General features: G+C 39.5%; 1 protein-coding gene across 1 annotated transcript in view; it reads right to left on the bottom strand.

Annotated features, from left to right (window-relative positions):
- AXDND1 (axonemal dynein light chain domain containing 1) overlaps positions 1-18,727 on the bottom strand; it is a 192,144-nt gene that overhangs the window by 32,585 nt on the left and 140,832 nt on the right. The window contains exons 22-23 of the mRNA XM_011951123.1: positions 7,871-7,984; positions 4,851-4,955 (exon numbers count right to left, since the gene is read on the bottom strand). Coding sequence (XP_011806513.1) covers positions 4,851-4,955; positions 7,871-7,984 — 219 coding nt within the window. The remainder of the gene's footprint in view (positions 1-4,850; positions 4,956-7,870; positions 7,985-18,727) is intronic.

Raw genomic sequence — 18,727 nt, 5'->3', positions numbered from 1 at the left:
TTGAGTATAATCCCCACAAAGTCCTATCTCCTGGATAACTAAGTAGTTTGAAACAATGGATTGTCCAGACCTCTGTTATGGTGCTAGGTTGCCAGGTAACCACATGAAGGGGGCCTGTTTGCTCAGGTCAAGCAAGTAACCTGCCCAACCTGATGATGACTTACCACCACTCTTCTTAAGATATCACTCATATCACAACTGCTAGAAAATCCCCTACTGTAATCATTTACAGGAGAGAAAACTAGGAGTAACTGGAATTCTCCATGCTCAGGTCCCTAGCTTCCTAGTTGTCTGGAGCGACTTCTCACTAGAAACCCAGGACTCAACTATCTCTTGGAGCTTTGCTGTTGTCCAGCTGAGCTCCCAGGGGCATGGTAAGTTATATCTGTAGACCACAAGGCTTCTGTTTCCCTAACTCTTCCTTTGCTTTTTCTTTCCTTCCCCAGTGTCAATCAAATGTACTGCCCGTATAAGCCAGGCAGGCTGCTTGGTTCCTTATTTTAAGATGGTCTAGAGGAAAAGGATAAAAGCCCCTCACTTGTCCGGGTGCAGTGGCTCACACCTGTAATCCCAGCACTTTGGGAGACCGAGGCAGGTGGATCACAAGGTCAGGAGTTCAAGACCAGCCTAGCCAATACAGTGAAATCCTGTCTCTACTAAAAACACAAAAATTAGCTGGGCATGGTGATGCATGCCTGTAATCCCAGCTACTCGGGAGCCTGAGGCAGAAGAATCACTTGAACCCAGCAGGCGAAGGTTTCAGTGAGCAAGATCGCACCACTGCACTCCAGCCTGGGCAACAGAGCAAGACTCCATCAAGAAAAAAAAAAAAAAAGCCCCTCACTCAAGCTCTAGCTCATTTAACTCTCAGCCAATCAGTAACAAAAGACCCAAGAAGATTAATTAACAAACTCCTACTTTAGAGGGCTAGGGACTTCCCTGGAGCCCCGCGGGCACAGTTAGACTTCAATGCCAACCCATAGTTACCCCCTCCTCACTTTAATCTAAAAATCACACCCAGGGATGGAGATTTAAAACGCTAACGCTACATATGATGTATGAAGGAGCACAGTGAACCACTGTGCAAGTGCCAGAAAAACCCCTCCTATACATGCCCTGATATAACCCTTCCCCATAGAAAAACCCTACAAAACTAAACCACACACTACCCTCAGGGAACAGCCCAATCCTTCTCCTTTCTTGTCACTGGCTCTCTTGTACAGAAGCTAAATAAACTTTCTCTTTGCTACTATACCTAGTAGTCTTTATACTGGGAGACTGCAAGAAAAGAACCTATGGTGCCAGTAACACTGAGAGTCGTATTTTCAGACCAGGAAGACAGAGTACAGCTGCCCAATAGGTCTGGTGGCTTGGACTTGTATCCCTACTAAATGGTTATTTTTGTTCTTAGGACCAGAGGCGAGTGTCTGTTAAAATGGATAAAGGAAAAACAAAAAAAAGAAAAAGAAAAGAAAACTTTACAGTGAAAGTTTGGAAACCTTAAACTTTCCACAGGGAGCCCCAGCCCCAGCAGCTTTGTGAATGGAAAGAACACGGAGCCTGCCCCACAGGTCCTGCAGTGCAGTCTAAATCAAGACACACCTTCCCCAGCTCCACCCCATGGGCCAAATCTCTAATATCCTAAGCTAGTTCAAAGAAACTTTATTCTCTGAGAACCAACATCCCCAAATATCAATCAACCTCGTCCCCTACTAGAATAGCACAATTAGGCCTCTTCTGTTTGAGCGCCTGGTGATTGAAGCCACTTTTGCAAAATTACGACGGTAAGATAAATCTGACAGGGCTGACTCCATCTTGCTTGAGTCTCACAGGCTCGCTGACTTGGCTCATTCTGGGGCAGGGGCAAAGCTTAACTGATAATAGCTCTTCCCCAAAACTAAACTACCCTTGTAAAACTAATGAAAGGCCACCAAGTTAGGAGTATGAGAGGGACCTGAATTCAGCCATTATTCCAGAGGTCACAAGATTTGCGACTTCCCCAATTACGCCTGTAAATAACATCATTATTATAGAACCTAAGGTTGGTATTTTGAGATGTCTTTTCAAGTTTCTGACAGCAGGATGGTGCCACTGTGACTCATAACTCAAGTAGTCCTGTGGCCCCCATCCAGAAATGGACTCAGTGCATGAGGACCATTTTCCATACCCCATGATCGCATCCCCAACCAGTAAGCAACAGCCACACCCTGGCCTCCTGCCTACCAAACTATCTTGGAAAAAGCCTAACCTTTGAGCCTTCAAGAAGATCGATCTGAGTAGTAACTCCGTCTCCTACATGGTGTGGCCAGCTTCGTGTCAACTAAACTCTTTCTTTACTGCAATGCTGTTTTCCCAGATAATTGATTGTGTCTGTGCAATGGGCAGGAAGGACCCACTGGGAAGTCACATGATCCCTTTCTATTTGTGTAGTACTCCAGCCACCATTCCACAGGAAGAATGTGATTCTTCTTGGCTTCCAGGAACTTGCAAGTACTTGTACATCCGGATGTGGCATTTCAGTCCTCTCTCCAGATTTTTTGGTTAATCAGAACCAAGACAGTTTGGTTTTTAGTGATCTATAGTAGCAGCAGCAAATTTTCAAAAGCTTAGAGATGACCTTACTGGTCCATGTTCTCTTTACCTAGGCTATCTATATGGCACTGTCAGTATCACACACAATGGCAGTACCTGGGAGCAATGGACCTCGCACTATCAAAGACGTGTGATGCTCCTCAGTTTTGTCCCAGGCTGCATGCTCCTAGTTTCCTGACTGCTTCCTGCCTGGCTTCAGGGCCTAGCCTGGACGGCATACCAGAGTTCTAACTTTAGGAAAGCCAAGTCTGAGGCAGGAGGGCTTGTAGCTGGGACTGGTGGTGGTTAGCAGATAAAAAGCTGCTATCTGTTGTCTTTGTCTCCCTTTTACAAAAATCTCGGCTGGGCGTGGTGGCTCACACCTGTAATCCCAGCACCTTGGGAGGCCAAAGCAGGAGGATCACAAGGTCAGGAGTTCAAGACCGGCCTGACCAACATAATGAAACCCCATTGCTACTAAAAATACAAAACATTAGCCAGGCATGGTGGTGGGCACCTGTAATCCCAGCTACGCAGGAGGCTGAGGCAGGAAAATCGCTTGAACTTGGGAGGCGGAGGTTGCAGTGAGCCGAGATCGCACCATTGCACTCCAGCCCGGGTGACAGTGTGAGACTCTGTCTCAAAAAAGAAAAAGAAAAAAAAAAAAAATCTCATGACATTGTATTCCATTCCCACTGCTCCCTCTTACATATTTGCCTCACAGTCTTAGTGACCGACATAGTGATGTATTATTTTTAAAACTTGTTCAAAGTTCTCTGATGTCTCCCAAGGCACCACTTTGGGGGAATGTGCTGAAGGAAATTAAAATATATTGCCCCCAAAATATATTTATTTGACGTATTTTGAAATAGCTACTGCCTGGCCAGGAAACAAAAGTGGCCTTGCAAAGCTGTCTTTGTTGGAAAAATTTGCATCTGTAGAGAATTTCCATTAAAGCAGTTACCACCCCTTCCCCTTTCTATGCCTTTCCAGGACCCAGGAGAGAGTGAGAGTCTGATGCCTTTCGAAATCTAAAAATAAACATTATTATCTCTTCTCTCTGAGGGAGGCTCCATCTACATAACAAGGCCACCTTTGCCAGCCAAGCTTCTTTTCTCTCTCTCTCAACCAGTCTTGTCACTAACCTGATTCACCAAGGTAACCTGTTTCCAGCCATACTCAGTCTGTATTCTTTACTGTGGCCCCAGGATGGTATATGAGCTTCCATAACTCACTGGGAAACTGGATCTTCATTCTGAAGGGTCTCGTGTATACATGTTAAACAAATTCAGATGCCTTTTCTCCTATTAATCAATTTGCCTCACACCAGTGATTTTTCAGCAAATCTTTAGGGGGCCAAAAGCCTATGGCTCACACACCCCTAATAATGAAATGGTTCTTAACTTTAGCATGGAGAAATTTGACAAAATCTATTGATCCTCCAATCCAAGAAAATGCACAATGTCAACATACACACAAAATGTTACCACCACTTCAGGGAATTAGAGGGATAAAGCCCATCCATAAACTCCTAAAGTCATAGTGTTCTGTACAGAGTAAGATACTGATCAATGGCTGACTGAAATCTACCATGGTCCTACAACCAAACTCCTGTGGAGACATTTTAAACCTGCTTTCTTGCTGAGTTTCCACAGCTACTGTCTCTAAGTTTCCAGTTTCCCGACAGTTACTGTTCTTAGGGGTATGTGCTTATTATCACAGCTCTCAACAAAGTCTACTAAATGAATGTTTAAAAATTAGTCAAATACTGACCAAGAGATTGTTAAACTAAGGAAAGAGATGAAATACTGATGTTAAAATGGGGTTTAGGCCAGGTGCAATGGCTCACGTCTGTAATCCCAGCACTTTGGGAGACTGAGGTGGGTGGATCACCTGAGTTTGGGAGTTTGAGACCAGCCTGGCCAACATGGTGAAACCCCATCCCTACTAAAAATACAAAAATTAGCTGGGCATGGTGGCAGGCACCTGTAATCCCAGCTACTCCACAGACTGAGACAAGAGAATCTCTTGAACCCAGGAGGCAGAGCAGAACTCTGTCTCAAAAAAAAGAGGTTTAAAGATGAGAATGAGAAGCTTTTATAAAGTTAAGGTGAAAATATGAGTTTTCCAGGAATTATGTTGGAAGAAAAGTATCTGTAAAATACATGACTTAGGAACCCCTAGTCCCCTTAGAGTAGCTAAAAGTGATGTTAGCACCATATCATGTTTGTGTAATGTTAAATAGTGTTGAATTCCCTAGTTGGATTTCAGATACATACCCAGGAAGACAACACATCTGTTTCAAATAGAGATTTGGAATGAACATTTTCATCTTCTCCAATGAATCGAATTAGTTTTTCCTCCTCTGTAGATGTTGAAGGTTGCTAGAACACAGAAACCCGTGGACCTGTTAGCAAGCTGGTGGGTAACACAGTGGCACACCAGCAAGTTTCCTGGCACCATGTTGGAAGCTTACATTTTTCATTTGCTTTAATCAGACAACAAGCATTTTTGAAGACTTTCACATAGCAAACGCTGTGAAAAACTGGTGGGATGGGGAGTGTGGACAACAGGATATAACTATGGGAAAAACAAAGAGGATTTCTTCCAGCTTCCAGGAACTGACAGTACTGTAGGAGAGATAGATAATAAAATGAATAATTATGGTATAACATGATTACTGTTAGCATAAAAGTGTGTTCCAAAGGCTGTGTGCACCCAGAAAAGGGTCATGCATTCTTCCTAAGTACTTCAGGAATTATTAACAGAGAAAATGATATTTAAAGGCTGAACGGGTGCTTGTAAAATAGACACGAAAGGGGCTGAACTAAGTCTACAGGTAGTAGTAGTAGTAGTAGTAGTAGTAGTAGTAGTAGTAGTAGTAGTAGTGGTAGTAGTAGTAGTAGTAGTAGCAACGGTTTTGTTACCAGAAAAAGGGTCTTATCCCAGACCCCAAGAGCAGGTTCTTTGATCTCACACAGGATAAAATTCAGGGTGACTCACAGAGTATAGTAAAGTAAAAGCAGTTTGTTAGAAATTACTCTATTACAGAGGAGGGTATCCTCAGAAAGCAAGAAGAGAAATGCCGTTACATAAACATAATGCTTGCTTATAGGACATTAAGGCTAGGAATAGTGTACTTTATTATAAAGCCTGGTGATCAGCTTGTGACAGGCTATTAGTATTGTTATTCTCTAATGTAACTGTTGATTTCAGCAATAATTTATGAGTGTACTATCAGAGACGTATGAACCAGAAAAACTCCATCTTAAAGAGCAGCTGGGTACTATGAGGCTAAAACCTACTGGGCTGACTCCCCAGATGGTTCTAAGTCATAGGAAGAGATAAAAGGTCAGCACAAAATACAGGTCATAAAGACCTTGCTGATAAAACAGGTTGCAGTAAAGAAGCAGGCCAAAACCCACCAAAATGACAATGGCCACGAGAGTGACCTCTGGTCGTCCTCACTGCTATACTCCTATCAGCACCATGACAGTTTACAAATGCCATGACAATGTCAGGAAGTTACCGTATATGGTCTAAAAAGGGGAGGCATGAATAATCCACCCCTTGTTCAGGATATCATCAAGAAAATGGGCAACCAGTAGCCCTTAAGTCTACTCTGTCTGTGGAGTAGCTGTTCTTTTATTCCTTTACTTTCTTAATAAACTTGCTTTCACTTTGGACTGAAAACTCGCCCTGAATTCTTTCTTGTGCAAGATCCAAGAACCCTCTCCTGGGGTCTGAATCGTGACCCCTTTCCTATAACAGTACCATTATCTTCAAAGTGAAACACATTTTTAAACTGAGAATGCCTTTTTCCATTAACTTGTTTCCTATCTGTGATTAAGAGTGTCCAATTCCCTGGGAAAGTAACCCAGTAGGTTTTGCTTTATCTGGACTTTATTCAAGATGGAGTCACTCTAGTTAAGACACCTCTGACAATTTCCATTTATTCTGTGCCTTCTATATACCAAACACTTTACCAGAAATAAAACAGAAAATGCCGATTGAAATAGGCTTGGGTGTTACATAATATTTTTGTTCTGTTGTCCTGCCTGTGCAGTGAGTAGAAGACCTCGTTCAGAGCCTGGAGTCATGCCAACACTTAAACTATATACAGAGAAGAAACACATCAGAGAAGTAAATTAAGACATTGTAGAGAGTATTAGGCAATCATGAGTTTTAGAAGCCAAAGACAGTAGTAGTCAATCTAAGAATTAGCAAGGGCTCTTGTGCCGGACTTAACTGGGTTTGAATATTGGTTCTGCCACTTACAGCTATATGATTGTGGGTAAGTCAGTCAACCTCTCTGAGCTTCAATTTTCTTATCTGTAAAATGGGGGCAATAATATATACCTTGAAGTTGTGTTGCATAGATAAGAGATAATATGTGCAAAGTATATCACTCAGGATAGGCACTCAAGTTTTGGTAATCCTTGTATTATTATTATTATTATTATTATTACAAATATCCCAGGAAGGGCTTTTATTACTACAAATGCCCCTGCAGGGGTTGAGACAGGGTAAAGGGAGGAAAGGTCTGGTGATGGGCCTGGGAGGAGGGCAAAAGGCAGCTCAGAATGGGAGCTGAAGAAGTGGAAATATGGAGTTTCAAAGTGTTATCTGAAAACTAAAAAAATAGCACCAGAGTGAGAGGTAAGTTGTGTAGTTAATGGTAATATAGGTATAAATGAGGCTAATGGGAAATGGCTGGATGTAGAAGGGAAAAGGAACATCCCTTCCTCTGAAAATAAAATGACAAAGATAAATATTTCTGCAGGTTTGGCTAAATCTATATGAGAAAAAGAAGGAAATTGAAGAGTTCACTCCAGACCAACTACTTCTATTCTCCACTGTGTGTGTCTCTCTCTATATATATATAATTTCCCCCCACTATATATATGTGTATGTGTGTGTGTGTGTGTGTGTGTGTGTGTGTGTGTGTGTGTGTGTGTGTATAAAGGGTCCAGGCATGGTGGCTCATATCTGTAATACCAGCACTTTAGGAGGCCGAGGTAAGAGGATCACTTGAGACCAGGAGTTCAAGACCAGCCTGGGCAACATAGCAAGATCCCATCTCTATTTTAAAAATTTTAAAAATTAGCTAGGCATGGTGGTGCATGACTGTAGTCCTAGCTGAGGTAGGAGGATCATTTGGGCTCCAGAGTTCGAGGTTATAGTGAGCTATGATGACACCACAGCACTCTAACCTGGGTGACAGAGCAAGACTCTGTCTCTAAAACATATATATGTATGTATGTATCTAGGAGGAAAAACAAATACCAAATAATCTTACTTCTTCTGCTCTCTCTTTATTTTCCTCCTGAAGTTTCCTATCCTCCTTACTTTCTTCTTCATCCTCTTGAAGAGACTCATCTATTTCAGGCTCAATAAATTCTTTTACAGCCTCCTGTGAGATGAAACAATATGATGATTAAAGGATGTACATAAATATTAGCAATTATTTGTTCAAAAATATTTAATGAGCACTAATCCTGCAACTGTACTGTGCTAGTGACAAGGATACAAAGGTTGATAAAAATAGTCCCTGTCCTTAAGAAACTTTTAATTTCATGGACAAGAATATACAATGAATGCATACAGTCACATAGTAGGAGCACCTGATTTAGACCAGGTAGTGGACTGGGTAAAAGAGGGAGTTGGTCAGGAAGGTTTCCTGAAGGAGAAAATGTTTGAGTTTTTTCTTGAAGGACGGGGAAGGAAAAGAAGGAGCTCTGGGCAGAGGATGTTCTATGTACATGACTGGTTCTGAGAGAGCCTAGTTCAATAGGACAAAAACTGGGAGATAAATGAACAGGAGTGCAATCATAGTGAAAGGGTGAGACTGTCAAGCCAGGGAGATGATTAGCTCTTATCCTGAAGGCAATGAGGCTCTAATAAATTGATTGATTTGCTTTGCATTTCAAAACAATCATTCTAGCAACAGGAGAATAGCTTTAAAGAAGAGAAAGAAAGGGACGGAGAGGAAGAGAAAAGGAGCGTGAACAAAATAGCGGTTGCTGGAATGAAGAGAAGGAAAAGGAAGATTTAAGAGATATTTAAGAGGTAAGTTCGAGTGATTGACTGGATGGACACGGGATGGTTAGGGAAAAGGTACACCTTAAATGACACTTAGTTTATAATTTAGACCACTAGAGAGATGACAATGCCATTCACAGAGACAATGAACAAAACTGGATAAACATGTTTGGAGAGAGAGATGAGTTCAGATTAGGCTGTGAGAGTTTGAGGTACCATTGAGATATCCAAGAGAAAATATCCAGCAAGTAGCTGAATATATGGATCTGGAGTTTAAGATGGAAGAATTTGGGCTAAAAATAGAGATCTGACAGTTATCTGCATTTAATTAAAGCCAAGAAAGTAAATTATATCCTAAAGGCAAACTTGTGACGTAGCCAGAGAATTAGACAGTAACCCAGTTACATAAAATGCTAGGGATCTATGGAAAACAGTGTGGTGATTCCTTAAAGAACTAAAAATAGATCTACCATTCGATCCAGCAATCCCACTCTTGGGTATCTATCTAGAGAAAAAGCAGTCATTATATGAAAAAGGTAATTGTACACACATGTTTATAGCAGCACAATTCACAATTGCAAAAATATGGAACCAGCCCAAATGCCCATCAATCAATGAGTGAATAAAGAAAATGTGGTATATATACACGATGGAATACCACTCAGCCACAAAAAGGAATTAAATAATGGCATTTGGAGACTGTTATTCTAAATGAAGTAACTCAGGAATGGAAAACCAAATATTGTATGTTCTCACTCACAAGTGGGAGCTAAGCTATGAGGACACAAAGCCATAAGAATGATACAATGGACTTCAGGGATTCAGGGGAAAAGGGTGGGAGGTGAGGAGGGATAAAAGACTACACATTGGGTACAGTGTACACTGCTTGGGTGATGGGTGCACCAAAATCTGAGAAATTATCACTAAAGAACTTACTCATGTAACCAATTACGACCTGTTTCCCAAAAACCTACTGGAAAAAAAAAAGGAATGATGTTCTGAGGCAGGCAACAATGTGGCTGACCTTTGAAAACACTATGCTAAGTGAAATAAGCACAAAAGGCCATATATTGTGGAATTCCATTTACATGAGATGTCCAGAATAGGCAAATCCATAGAGCCAGAAAATGTGTAGTGTTTCCAGGGCCTGAGAAGAAAGGGGAAATTTGAGTGACTGCTAATCAGTATGGATTTTCTTTTTGGGAATGATAAAAATGTTCTGGAATTGAATAGTGATTATCACTGCACAATTTTGTGAATATACTACGAACTATTACTGAATTGTACATATTACATGAACTGTATCTCAATAAAGCTGTTATTTTTAGAAAAATAATTTGGCCACTCCACATTGTATACATACTTCAAAACATCATGTTGTACACAATGAAAATATACAATTTTTATTTGTCAATTAAAATAAATAGGAAATTGCTGCCTAAAAAAATCAGATGAAATCAAAGCCTATACTCAAGGAAAACAATAACAGATTTTCAAACCTCTGAAAAAAAATAAAATAAAATGCTAGGGAAGAAAGAGGAGCCTGAAAAGGCAGCCAGAAGTAGCCTCCGAAGTATGAGAGGCCACGAGGAAAGCCAAAAGAGAAGAAAGAAGGAGTCATCAGTGTTGAACACCTCAAAGGAGTCTTCTCATAGAGATTTAAAAGCATCCTCTGGATGTTTACAGCACCAATATTTATAAAAGCAAAAGCTAGCAAGAAGCTCAATGCCCACAACAGGAAAATGCATAAATAAATTATGGTGTAAGCCATATAACAAAATACCTTATAGCAACGTTAAATTACGCTATAGAAATATGTATATATTATAGAAAAATAGTCACAATGTATTAGAATATTTTTACAAAATGAAAATACTTTTTTCTTGATAATATTTTTGCTGTAAAATATTTGAACACTACAGAGGAATTAAGAATCTTAACACTCAGAGTTAATAATTTCTATCAGTTTGCTGAATATTCTTCTAGAATGCTTTTCACATTGATAAACATTTTAATATAAATGAGATAATATAACTTATATTCTATAATCTGCTTTTCTCAATAATATATCATGGATTATACTTATTTAACTACTTAAACATCTACTTTATCTGCATAGAACTCCATTATTTCAATGTACCATATTGTATTTAACTAATCTCCTACTGATCAACATTCATATTGTTTCTAGTATTTTGCTATTATACTATGCCATAATAAACATTCTTTTACAGCTATATCATATACTAGAATTATCAAAAAGACTACAAAAGTTATATTTAACCTATTTAAAGAAATAAGAGATTGAAAATATGAGCAGAGAGAGAAAGATTACAAAAATGCTCAGACTTGAAAAAGAATCAAATAGGACTTCAGCAATTTAACTTTAAAACTCAACAGAAAGGTTTAATGGCAGATGAAATTCAATTGAAGGGCAAATTAGTGAACTGGATGCTAAGCCAGAAAAATTATTCAGGATGCAATGCAGAGAAATAGAGAGATAGAGAATATGGAAGAAGGTTAAGAGACATGGGGGATTGATTCCAACACACATTCATTTCGAGTTCTAGAAGGAAAGAAGAGAGCAGAGTTGATGGGTGCAGCACACCAACATGGCACAAGTATACATATGTAACAAACCTGCACGTTGTGCACATGTACACTAGAACCTAAAGTATAATAATAATAAAAAAAAGAAGACAGCAAATGCAGTAGAGGCAATATTTGAATAGATGATGACTGAGAATTTTCCAGATCTAACAAAAGATACCAAACTAAAGATTCAGGAAATCAAGATAATCCCAAGCAAAATTTTAAAAGAAAAGAAAATCCATCTCCACATTAATCTGAGCAAAGACAAAAAGACGATTTTAAAAACAGGCAGAGAGAAAAGATGAATTAACTTCAAAGAAACAGACAGTTGGATTCTCAATGGTCAGTTCAATAACAACAAAAACCAGAAAACAGTAAAAATAATAATGATGTGCTGAGATAAAAGAATACCATCCTAGAATTAATAGCATACCCAGCAAAAAAATTTAAGAATGAGGGTGAAATAAAGGCATTTTCAGACAAATGAAAACTGAGTTTGCCACCAGGAGATCTTCACTAAAGAAAATTCTAAAGGTTAAGGCAGAAGAAAAATAACCAAAGGTGGATATCTGAGACTTCTGAAGAAAGAACAAGTAAATTAACTTATAAATCAGTTCCAATGCCAGCATATTTCTTAAAGGTAAATCACTAAAGGCATTCCTGCTAAAGTCAGAAGAAAGAAAAGGATGCTTGTTATTTCCACTACTATTTAATATTGAATTGGAAGAATTACTCAATACAATTAAACAAGAAAAAGCAACTAGAAGTATCTATCAGAATTGAAAAGAAAGAGGTAAAACTATCCCTCTTTGTAGGTGATTTGATTAAGTATTTAGAAAACCCCAAAGAATCCACTGAAAAACTACTAAAAACAGTAAAAGGAGGAGCAGCAGGAAGAGGAGAAAAAAACACAATATGAGAATTTAGTAAAGTCACAGCATATAAAATTAAAATAAGAATGGTGGCGAACATCTGTAATCCCAGCACTTTGGGAGGCTGAGGCAGGAGGATCACTTGAGCCTAGGAATTCAAGCCAGCCTAGGCAACATAGCAAGACCCTGTCTCTATGAAAATTTAAAAATTAGCCAGGCATGGTGTCACGCACCTATAATCCTACCTACTCAGGAGGCTGAGGTGGAAGGATTGCTTGAGCACAGGAGGTCAAGGCTGCAGTGAGCCATGACTAGACCACTGAACTCCAGCGTGGGTGACAGAGTATGATCCGATCTCAAAATATAAAACAAAATTAAATTAAATTAAAATACAGAAATTGATTATATATATTATATATACACATAGTTACTAGTTAGAAGATATAATGGAAAAGAATGTCTCATTTAAAATAGCAAAAAATAAAATACTCAGGCATAAACCTAATAAATGTACAAAATGCAAACAAATAAGACATGATTGACAGGCATAAAAGTAGACATCCATATTCCATATTCTCGGACAAGACAATTCAGCATCATGAACATGTCTGCTCTAAGTTAATATATAAATTTAATATTATACTGGTTTTAAAAAGTTATATTTTTAAGAACTAGATTATAAAGTTATATAGAAAAATAGCCAGGTGCAGTGGTGCACACCATAGTCCCAGCTACTCTGGAGGCTGAGGCAGGAGGATTACTTAAGCCCAGGAGTTTGAGACCAGCCTAGGTAACATCAAGACCCCGTCTCTAAAGAATAAATAAATAAATAAATAAATAAATAAATGGAAGAATAAGTGAGCAAGAATAGCAATGAAATGTCTGAAAAAGATCCATGAAGAGAGCTGGTCCTACCAGATATGAAAATGTATCATAAGAGAGTCAAACTATCCCTGTTTGCAGATGACATGATCCTATATCCAGAAAACCTAATTGTCTCATCCCAAAAGCTTCTTAAGCTGATAAACAACTTTAGCAAAATGTCAAGATACAAAATCAACATGCAAAAATCACTAGCATTCCTATACATCAACAACAGTCAAGCCAAGAGCCAAATCACAAACAAACTCTCATTCACAACTGCCACAAAAAGAATAAAATACCTAAGGAATATAGCTAACTAGGGAGGTGAAATATCTCTAAAAGGAGAACTACAAACCACTGCTCAAAGAAATCACAGATGACACAACTGGAAAAACATTCCATACTCATAAATAGGAGGAATCAATATCGTTAAAATGGCCATACTGTCAAGGGCAATTTATAGATTCAATGTTATTCCTATCAAACTACCATTGACATTCTTCACAGAACTAGAAAAAACTATTTTAAAATTCATATGGAATCAGGAAGAAGCCTGAATAGCGAGGCAATCCTAAGAAAAAAGAACAAGCTGAAGGCATTACACTACCCAACTTCAAAGTATAGTACAGGGCTGCAGTAACCAAAACAGCATGGTATGGTACAAGAACAGACACATACACCAATACCTAGAAATAAGACTTCACACTGACAAACCATCTGATCTTCAACAAAGCTGACAAAAACAAGCAACAGGGAAAGAATTCCCTGTTCAATAAATGGTGCTGGGATAACTGGATAGCCATATGGAGAAAATTGAAACCAGAGCCCTTCCTTATGCCATATACAAAAATTAACTGAAGATGGGATTAAAGGCTTAAATGTAAAACCCAAAACTATAAAAACCCTGGAAGACAACCTAGGCAATACCATTCTGGACATAGAAATGGGGAAAGATTTTACAATGAAGATGCCAAAAACAATTGTAACAGAAGCAAAAATTGACAAATGGGATCTAATTAAATTAAAGTGCTTCTGGACAGTAAAAGAAACTATCCATAGAGTAAACAGACAACCTACAGAGTGGGAGAAAATTTTTGCAAACTATTTATCTGACAAAGGTCTAATATCCAACATCTATGAGGAACTTAAACAAATTTACAAGCAAAAAACAACCCCATAAAAAAAGTGGGCAAAGAACATGAATAGACACTTTTCAAAAGACATAAATGTGGCCAACAATCATATGAGAAAAACTTCAACATCACTGATCATTAGAGAAATACAAATCAAAACCATAGTGAGATACCATCTAACACCAGTCAGAATGGCAACTATTACAAAGTCAAAAAATAACAGATGCTGGCAAGGTTGTGGAGAGAAAGGATCACTTATACAGTTTTGGTGGGAGTGTAAATTAGTTCAGCCATGGTGGAAGACAGTGTGACGACTCTTCAAAGATCCAAAGACAGAAATGCCATTTGACCCAGTAATCCCATTACTAAGTATATACCGGAAGGAATATAAATCATTCTATGGTAAAGACACATGCATGCGTATGTTCATTGCAGCACTATTCACAACAGCAATGACCTGGAATTAACCTAAATATCCACCAATGATAGACTGGATAAAGAGAACGCAGTACATATACACCATGGAATAAAATGCAGCCATAAAAAGAATGAGATCATGTCCTTTGCAGGGACACGGATGGAGCAAGAGGCCATTATCCTTAGCAAACTAACACAGGAAGAGAAAACCAAATACTACCTGTTTTCCCTTTTAAGCTAAATGATGAGACCACATGGACACATAAAGGGGAACAATACGTACTGGGGCCTTTAGGATGGTGAAGGGTGGGCAGAGGGAGAGGATCAAGAAAAACAACTGAAGGATACTAGGCTTAATACTGAGGTGATGAAATAATCTGTACAACATACCTCCATGACACAAGTTTACCTTTGTGACAAACCTGTACATGTACCCCTGAACTTAAAATAAAAGTCAAAAAAAAAAAAAGAAAAAAGAAAATGTATCATAAAGTCTCAATAATTAAGATATTGTGGTAATGACCCATTAATAGACAGATCAATAGAAAAGAACAGAAAATCAAAAAATAGACTTAGGTTGAATACAGTTGTTTTCAAATGTTGGAAATATTATAATATGGAAGACAAATCAGCCCTGTTCATATTACCACAAAAGACTGAACTAGGACCAGTAGGTAGAAAAAGCTAAAGCTACAAGGAGACATTACATTTAGTTCAATAGAAAGAATTAATGTTCTAATACTCAGCGTTCACCAAAAATGAATGGAGTCTTTCTGAAAGTAGTCCTCTGTCACTTCAGATATTCAAACTTAGGCATAATGATCAAGTATCGATATTATATTAAGATTCATCATCAGATAAAAGAGAAGATCATCATGGTGGATGGGAGGTAGGACTAGATTGTAGCTCTGACTCAGATGGACAGAGCAGTGTGTGGAGGCTCGCATCAGAAATTTTAGCTCCAGAATGACTGCAAGACCAAAGCAGGAATCCCAAGAGGACCCACAGACCCTCCGAAGGGAGTAGACTGCTCCTGCAGGACCCGGGAGACACTCCGAATACTGTGAGTGCTGAAACTGTAGAAGTGAGAAGGGGAGACCCTCTGCTCCCAAACACACCCCAAGTGGGGAAACCGAAGGTCTAGTTTGCAAGAGAAGTTTCCAACCTTACCTGGAACTGAGTCAATTTAGAGAGCTGAGCAAAATACAGGAGTAGAGGAAGCAGCAGGAAAGGCCCTGGGAGTTCGCTGGGTCCCCAAGCAGGCCATTCCTGCCTGGCACCAAGGGACCCTTCAGGACAGCGGCCAGAGGTGCAGGGGAAAACGCCACAGGGAGAAGGAAGTCTCCAGCTGAACTTTGTAACAATTTGAATAGGGCAAGGTGCCTCCTGGCCAGAACTCAGGGGAGGGTGTGAATTCAGCATGCAGACTCCACAGGTGGAAGAAGAACCAAAACCCTTTTCTTTTTCTGGGAGGCAGGTAACATGGGACAAGTTCTCAAGCCCTGCTTGCCCACTGCCTGGAAACAGCCTCGGGGCTGTTAGTGGGGGCATGGTGGGAATAAGACCTGCCCTTCAGATTGTGTGGAGGCTGGGTGAAGTCTGTGACTGCTGACTTTCCCCCACTTCCCTGACAACCTGCATGACTCAGCAGAGGCAGCCATAATCCTCCTCAGTACATAACTCCACTGACCTTGGAAACTCACCCCCATTCCCCACAGCAGACACAGCAAGACCTGCCCAAGAAGAATCTGAGCTCAGACCACACCTAGCCCTGCCCCCACCTGGTAGCTGAAGACAAAAGGTGGGTAGGGTATGTGAAGACATATACTCTCGGGAGTTCTGGGGCTCTGGCCGCCACCGGTTCCTTTCCATACTATCACAGTTGATGCTCTCTGGAAAGTGCCACCTCCTGGCAGGAGACCAACCAGCACAAAAACACAACATTAAATCACCAAAGCTAAGAACCCTCACAAACTGTTTCACCCCTGCTGCCACCTCCACTAGAACAGGTGCTGGTATCCACGGCTGAGGAAGCCATAGACAGTTCACATCACAGGACTCTGTGCAGACAACCCCCAGGACCAGCCCAGAGCCAGGTAGCCTAGTGGGGTGGCTAGACCAAGAAGAGAGATAGCAATCACTGCAGCTCAGCTCATAAGAAGCCACATCCATAGGAAAAGGGGGAGAGTATACATCAAGGGAAAACCCTATGGGACTAAATAATCGGAACAAAAGACTTCAGCCCTATACCTTCCCTCTGACAGAGCCTACCCAAATGAGAAGGAACCAGAAAACCAACTCTGGTAATATGGCAAAACAAGGTTCTTTAACACACCCAAAAAATCACACTAGCTCACCAGCAATGGTTCCACACCAAGAAGAAATCCCTGATTTACATGAAAAAGAATTCAGGAGATTAGTTATTAAGCTAATCAGGCAGGTACCAGGGAAAGGTAAAGCCCAATGCAAGGAAATCCAAAAAATGACACAAGAAGTGAAGGGAGAAATATTCAAGGAAATAGATACCATAAAGAAAAAGCAATCAAAACTTCAGGGAAATTGGGCACACTTATAGTACTGCAAAATGCTCTGGAAAGTCTTAGCAATAGAATTGAACAAGTAGAAGAAAGAAATTCAGAGCTCAAAGACAAGGTCTTCGAATTAACCCAATCCAACAAAGACAAAGAAAAAAGAAAAAGAAAATATGAACAAAGCCTCCAAGAAGTCTGGGATTATGTTAAATGACCAAACCTAAGAATAATTGATGTTCCTGAGAAAGAAGAGAAATCTAAAAGTTTGGAAAACATATTTGGGGGAATAATTGAGGAGAACTTCCCCAGCCTTGCTAGAGACCTAGACATGGAAAAACAAGAAGCACAAAGAACACCTGGGAAATTCAGCACAAAAAAATCATCGCCTAGGCACATTGTCTTCAGGTTATCTAAAGTTAAGATGAAGGAAAGAATCTTAACAGTTGTGAGACAAAAGCATCAGGTACCCTGTAAAGGAAAACCTATCAGATTAACAGCAGTTTTCTCAGCAGAAACCCTACAAGCTAGAAGGGATTGGGGCCCTATCTTCAGCCTCCTCAAACAAAACAATTATCAGCCAAGAATTTTGTATCCAGCAAAATTAAGCATCATATATGAAGGAAAAATACAGTCTTTTCCAGACAAACAAATGCTGAGAGAATTCACTACTCCCAAGCCACCACTACAAGAACTGCTAAAAAGAGCTCTAAATCTTGAAGCAAATCCTGGAAACACATCAAAACAGAACCTCTTTAAAGCATAAATCACACAGGACTTAGACAACCAAAAAAATGTAAAAAGCAGAAACAAAAAACAAAGGCACACAGGCAACAAATAGCACGATGAATGGAATGGTATCTCACATCTCAATACTAACATTGAATGTAAATGGCTTACATGCTCCACTTAAAAGATACAGAACTGCTGAATGGATAAGAACTCACCAACCAACTATCTGCTGACTTCAGGAGACTCACCTAACACATAAGGACTCACATAAACTGAAATAAAAAGGTGGGAAAAGGCATCTCATGCAAACAGACACCAAAAGCGGGCAGGGGTAGCTATTCTTGAATCAGACAAAGCAAACTTTAAAGCAATAGCAGTTAAAAGAGACAAAGCCAGACATTATATAATGGTAAAGGCCTTGTCCAACAAGAAAATATCACAATCCTAAAATATATGCACCTAACACTGGAGCTCCCAAATTTATAAAACAATTACTAATAAACCTAAGAAATGATGTAGACAGCAACACAATAATAGTGGGGGACTTCAATACTCCACTGACAGCACTAGACAGGTTATCAAGACAAAAAGTCAACAAAGAAACAATGGATTTAAACTATACCTTGGAACAAATGGGCTTAGCAGATATATACAAAACATTTTATCCAACAACCACAGAATACACATTCTATTCAACAGTGCACAGAACTTTCTCCAAGACAGACAATGTGATAGGCCACTAGATAAGCCTTCATAAATTTAGTACTCTCTCAGACTACAGTGGAATAAAATTGGAAATCAACTCCAAAAGGAACCTTCAAAATCATGCAAATACATGGACACTAAATAACCTGCCCCTGAATGATCATTTGGTCAAAAACGAAACCAAGATGGAAATTAAAAATTCTTTGAACTGAAGAGCAATAATGACACTACCTATCAAAACCTCTGGGATACAGCAAAGGCTGTGCTAAGA

This window comes from Colobus angolensis, unplaced genomic scaffold, assembly GCF_000951035.1.
Source record: "Colobus angolensis palliatus isolate OR3802 unplaced genomic scaffold, Cang.pa_1.0 Scaffold315, whole genome shotgun sequence".
NCBI lineage: Eukaryota > Metazoa > Chordata > Mammalia > Primates > Cercopithecidae > Colobus > Colobus angolensis.
Note: the sequence above shows the minus strand (reverse complement) of the source record. Positions and strands in the feature narration are given on the sequence as shown.